We start from the raw sequence: 6,433 nt of genomic DNA, 5'->3' as shown, positions 1-6,433 counted from the left end.
ACATGCAGGTACTAGGTGCATTAGACAATCCAAATGGCATCACCATCCACTCATATAGTCCATCTCTAGTCTTGAAAGTAGTCTTCCATTCATCCCCTAAGGGGATCCGAATTTGGTGATACCCACTTCTCAAATCAATTTTACTGAAATATTGGGCCCTGCAAGAACATCCATCATGTCATCCAAGCGAGGTATAGGGAACTGGTATTTGATTTGTGATTCTATTGATTGCACGGCTATCTGTGCACATTCTCCATGTACCATCTTTCTTTGGTGTTAATAATGCTGGTCCGTCCAAGGTAATAAAGGAGGAGAAAGGAAAGGGGCTTGCACTTCTTGGAATAAGCATTATGGGTTGCTCCTTGGTCGTTGCAGTAATTTTGCTAGTGCTATGGTTGCTTACATGCCGATCCAAGTTGAAAGTCTTCCACGAGCAACATAAGTTTAATCCGATCGGGCTCAAGCCATTTAGTTATCATGAGCTTGACGCTGCAACTGAAGGTTTCAAGGTAGAAATAGGAAGGGGCGCCTTTGGGACGGTATACAAGGGCACCTTAGCTGACAGAAGAGCAATTGCTGTGAAGAAGCTTCACGATCTGTTCAAGAAACAAAACCCTGAAGAGGGGGAAAAGGAGTTCAGAACAGAGATGCGTATCATCGCAGCAAACCATCACAAAAATCTTGTTCAGCTCTATGGTTTCTGTGACGAGGGCTCCCACAAGATTCTGGTGTACGAGTACATGTCCAACGGGTCTCTGGACGACAGCCTGTTTAAAGGTACAAAGGGTCTTGCTTGGGAGCTGCGTGTTCAGATCCTTTTAGGGACTGCAAGAGGGCTCCTCTACTTACATGAAGTGTGCAGAACCCATATAATCCATTGTGACATAAAGCCTCAGAATGTTTTGCTGGATGAAAAATACTGTGCTAAGATATCTGACTTTGGGATATCCAAATTGCTTGGTGTACAACAAACGAGGACGTTTACTTTGGCCCGTGGCACCCTGGGTTACATGGCACCTGAGTGGCAAAAGACTATGGCAGTTTCTGTCATGGTAGACGTGTATAGCTTCGGAGTGCTACTCTTGGAAGTCATCTGCTCCAGGAAAATGTTGCAATTGGATGTTCCAGAGAATGAAATAATGTTGTCTGACTGGGTGTACGACTGCTTCAAACATGGGAGACTTGCAAAGTTAGTTGAGCAACAAGAGTGCAGAGGTATGGAGGTAAGACAGTTGGAAAGAATGGTATTGGTGGGGTTTTGGTGCATTCAGGAAGATCCTTTTCTCAGGCCGTCAATTAAGAAGGTGCTTCAGATGCTGGAAGGAACAGTGGAAATTACAGTGCCCCCTAATCCAGGATCATCTTCTTTACACAGTGGAAGCAATTCAGTCTAATATTTTGTTTGTAGTGTCTTAGAATCCTATGTGTCTAGACATACTTGTTTTACATTAGTACTTTGCACTGTTGTAAGTAAAGCATAGCTGGCATGGCAGGCTAGTTCTCAACGAGTTCGACCAAATGATACCTTAAGGAATAGCTAGCTCACATAGAGTTCAGTTGTTTTTAAAATCGTACCATTGTTAATCTTTGTATTTCAAGGAGTTGTGATGACAGTGTTAATACTAAATTACATTGTGTATACCTGTTTCAGCCTTGTTAAAGGATAGTTCTATGGGTTTTTTTTGTTGTTTACCTATGACAGTCGTCCTCTGTGTATTCTAGATTTTGTATTATTTTAATAATAAAAATTGTTCATATAGTTTTTGTATTATTTTAATAAGAAAATTTAAAGAATATAAATTGAGGAAAGTAAGAAATATTAGTTTATTTATCAATTTTATTTGTAGGTGTATTAGAATTACAAAATTAATTTTATACATTTAGTATGAATGGTTTTCATGGTTTTTAATTGAATGATAATATACAAGTGAGTTGAATTTCGAATGAGAAAAGAAGTCAAATATAATTAAAAAGAAGGCAAAAGATTTGTATTCCTATTTTCATAGTGCTATTAGAATGAGAAGAATCAAAATCATTTCATTATAAATATACCCATTGAATAACAAGTGTTGTGAAAACTTCTCCTAATTTTGTTTTATAGATTTTTTTCATAAAATAAAATTTCAAATTAATTCATATCAATGCTTACAAAAAGACAATTTCTATTAAATAAACAAAAGATGCATTGCGTCAAATTCTTGTTGATAGTGTGATGATACAACAAAATTATACAAATATTTTTTTTTAAAAAAGAGTACAAATATAGCCAAAACAATTTTAATATTAATAGAATTAATGCAAAAAATCATAGGTAGATGGTGGATGAAATGAAATCAACAAAATTGTTGCAAATTGTCAAATTGTAGGTAGAAATAACTTTCAAATTAAAATATTTGGCCACCATGTCATATCTTTATTGCTATTCATTGTCATTCAAAAAATAATAGGGTTGACAATTTAGGCATAATATTTAATGCATTACAACATTTTTATAAAAATTGAATTAATTTTGTAATTTACCATTTCTAAAATAGACTAATAAAAAATATACAATAATGTCAAGATATGGCATATGCAATAGTGATAAGTCATTCAAACCATTCATGCCATTGACATTGGATTGAATGAATTAAATGTTGTAAGACACCATTTTTAAAAAGGAGAAATTTTTTATTTTGTGCTAATGTTTCCAATATAAATTAATAGAAAAACAAATAAATGACATGTTTACAACCATTTAAAATAGAGAATTAAATATAATTATATGAATTGTGTTCAAATTTTTTAATTTTATGCAATGATTGGTTAAATTATTGAAAGAAATTTAATGCAATGAATACTTAAGTATTTCTACCTTGATAGGAACTAATAAAGAATAATAAGTTGTTATAAATTACATGAAAAAAAAAAGGAAAATAAACAAGAAAAACCCTTAAAAAGTAATTTGATAAATTAAGCTAAATTGAGATATTATGTAAAACTTGTATATGAATAAGAATCTTATTCCTGTAGACATGAGATATGATGTTAAACCTCATATCTAAATAAAAAAATTATTAATATTAAATAATCATATTCCTAACAAGGGAAAGATAATATTTTATTACTTCCTCAAGAGTACTTATGTAGGAGGATGTTTCTATTAGTGTAAAATTAGAATCATTTCACATACAAGCATATTATATTACCTCAAAATTTGATGCTCATATATTGGATCTTAAAAAAACTCATCACACAACTAGCTCTTATCATATTTGTATCAATTAAATTAAGAATTAGATTTTTTCCTCCATAGGTTTTCCAATAAATTGTAAGCCTCAATTTTTATGGGGGAGTGAGAAAATTATGAAAATATAAATCCAAAATATTGTATGTGTTTGTTGTTTTTGAATTAGATAAGAAGATTATTTTTTTATGTTTCTAGTCTCCAATCTAACTGACTAAGAAACATGGAAAACATAACTTCTTCTATGCAATTAATCTAGTGGGGAGTCTCTCTATCTTTTACTAAAAATTTGCTAGTTAGGGAGTGCAACTATCACAACTAATAGAATGTCTTTTTCTAAGAAATAATACTTTGAGATTATATAAACATCTACGAAGGACTTTGTTAGTAGTAATCTATGCATGCTTTCAATTGTAATATATTCTTAACATCTTTCTTTCATTTCAATAATTGATCATTTATCTTTTAAATATCTATAAACTAATCATTCTTTCAAATTATTATTGGAAGAATTTTTATCTGAGCACTTTTTTAAAAAATTTGTAGAGAAGGATTGAAATCGATAGGTACCTTTATAGGTGATAGAATTTCTTTTCTCACCTCTCCTCTTTGAATCACTTATGTTTTTCCTCTATATATTTATCTTTTGTTAAATTTCCCTAGTTAATTTAAGAGTAGTTTAAATTTAGATCTGTGGTACCCCTCCTCGATTAGCCTCTTTTGTATATTTTGATTTACTTATGTGATTGTTCAGTGGAACATTATTGTATATTGATTCAGATTTTATGCGATGTTATTTCATTCTTTATTTGGATTTATGGTGAACGATTTTATGCAGTATCTCAATTTTTATGATTAAGGTTATTTTATGGATCATTATCATGGACTGACACTTTTACCTTACATTGCGATGCGTTATTTATATGTTGCATGTTTGCAAGTGTATTGGGATGCGAGGGGATGATTTTCCTTCACTCACTCTAGTGAGACAGGGAATGCCACAATTCTCCTTCATCGGAGTACATGTTGTCTCTGTATATATATATATATATTGGTCTATGTGCACATGTGGTTCTTTGGTGTAGGACATTGCAGGTACTAGTACCAGGTAGGTACGGGGTATAAACTCCACTTGGTTTCATAGGTCTGAGCATGCCTTATATATCTAATGGGAGAGGAGGAGATAGTTGTTGTACCCTAGTTTGACCCACAGTTACACTCATGTGAGTGTTGTCAGTCAGTTGTCTTTCCCGTCTAGCTGTTATGTGAGTCATGGTGCCTTGGTTTGGTCATTTGAGAGTCATCGTTTGATCATTCTTGGTTTTGCGTGTTTCTGTTTATTTAAATTGTTATTTAATTTAAATGGATGATGCTATCTTATGTTGGTGTAATTAGTTAATTATTATGCTATATGATTATTGATTTAATTAATTAATGAATTGCTAGATTAAATGGTTAAATGGCTTATTTATTGTGTATAGTGCATTGCTATATTCTATGGAAATAAAATTGCCTAGCCATTTAAATGTTAAATGCCTATGTTGAAAGAAAGTATTTTTGAAAATATAAATTAAATAAAACCTATTTTTTTACTTTTCCATTTGACCTTTTCATTTTAGTTGCTGGAAAATAATTATTTTTGGAAAAGAAGTAAATCTGATTACCTTTTTTAATTTTAAAATATTTAAATATGATTGGATGGAATAACTTTTAACCTAGAAAGTTTAGGTTAAAAATTATTTTCCTTATATTCTTGGAAATTCATGGGAAGAGGAGGCAGAATTTTGGAGAGAAAATTGGTAAATCATTCTAGAAGGAGGAGCTGGAATTCGAATTGGTTTACAGGGATTGGGATTCTTCCTTCATTTTGGTTGCTAGTTTGCTTCAAGGTTGGATAATCTCTTCTTGTTTTCAATTTAAATTTGAAATTTTTAGTTTGCTTCATGTGTGTTGAAATTTTGTAAATCTTCCTATAGATGGTTGTGGAATGATTGGAATGGAAGAAAGAGTGTTTATTATTGTTGGTTTTGTGAAATTTATATCATATGGTTTCTTTTAGGAAAGTAATGGTTCATTTCTCTATTTGCTATATGTTGTGTTCTTGAAAATCAATTTCTTGTTTTACCTCTTCTACTTGGAAAGAATGAACTAGATTTAGCTTGCTGTGTCCTTTCTAGTATCTTGCTACCCAAGATTTGGGGTTTCCATGGGATTTTATTTCACCATTTGCCTTATTGGCAAATATCCGTTTGAAAATTGGATTTGGCACTATGTATATGTATGCCCATGAAATGATCCAGAAATGAATCATTTTCACATTTAAATGATTTGGTGGAGTGTTGATTGTAATGCCTTGGAAGCATATTTTTATTTGTTTTCGTTGACCTTACCTCACCCCGTGGCAGGCTAGTCCCACCACGCGGGTTGGTAGTTTCTGCTGCCCGCAGGTAGCAGTACTATCGATTGGTAGTACTGCTACGTACTACCAATCGGTAGTACTGCTACATGGTAGCAGTACTATCGGTCAATTGGTAGCAGCTCTACCGGTTAGTAGGATTGCTATCGGTGTGTAGCAGTGCTACAGGATGGTAGCACCTACTATCGGTCGGTAGCAGCGCTACCGGTTGATAGTCTTGCTACCAATCGACAGCAATACTACTGACAGGTAGTGCCTGTGGCCTCGGCAACGACACTGCTACGGGCATAACCATGTACCCTTACCGGTACAAACCAGTTAGTGCAATGAAGTTAAATTTTTATAAAATGAAATATATTTTAAAGTGGATTTAGTGTTGAATGAAAATAGTGATTTTTCATGTGATTTTTATTATGTAGTTTAATAATTTTATCTATGGAAATCAAGGCATGAATTAGGAATTCAAATTGGTTATTTGTATATATTCTGGAAATGAATTAAATGCCTGTTCAGAATTCATGTTATAACTGGTTGAGTGTTTAATCTAGATTTCATTCCTGATGGAATATTGATTTGGAAATTGATTAGGTGTGACTATTATAAAGAGTGTTTTATTTAATTTTCAGTCAATGATGTTGCAAGTGCTTATGATGCTGATATTCTCAAAGATTGTCTGAGTGTGAACTTAGTGAATTAGTTGTCCTTGCAAGTGTATATTGTGCTATTTTTTGTCTATGGTTCAGTCATCCTATGGTGACGTATTTGGTACCTTTGACCAAGAGATATATGCT

General features: G+C 32.7%; 1 protein-coding gene across 1 annotated transcript; it reads left to right on the top strand.

Annotated features, from left to right (window-relative positions):
• The first annotated feature begins 350 nt into the window (after positions 1 to 350).
• On the top strand, positions 351 to 1,394 carry LOC131037073 (G-type lectin S-receptor-like serine/threonine-protein kinase LECRK4). The gene has a single exon (XM_057969111.2). The coding sequence runs from the start codon at positions 351 to 353 to the stop codon at positions 1,392 to 1,394; it is 1,044 nt and encodes a 347-aa protein (XP_057825094.2).
• The last annotated feature ends 5,039 nt before the right edge of the window (positions 1,395 to 6,433 follow it).

The sequence above is a fragment of the Cryptomeria japonica genome, chromosome 7 (genome assembly GCF_030272615.1).
Source record: "Cryptomeria japonica chromosome 7, Sugi_1.0, whole genome shotgun sequence".
NCBI classification, from domain to species: domain Eukaryota; kingdom Viridiplantae; phylum Streptophyta; class Pinopsida; order Cupressales; family Cupressaceae; genus Cryptomeria; species Cryptomeria japonica.
Note: the sequence above shows the minus strand (reverse complement) of the source record. Positions and strands in the feature narration are given on the sequence as shown.

Bases quoted from the DNA above. Each gene is read 5' to 3' on its own strand.
- LOC131037073 (XM_057969111.2), top strand. From the start codon at position 351: ATGGGTTGCTCCTTGGTCGTTGCAGTAATTTTGCTAGTGCTATGGTTG.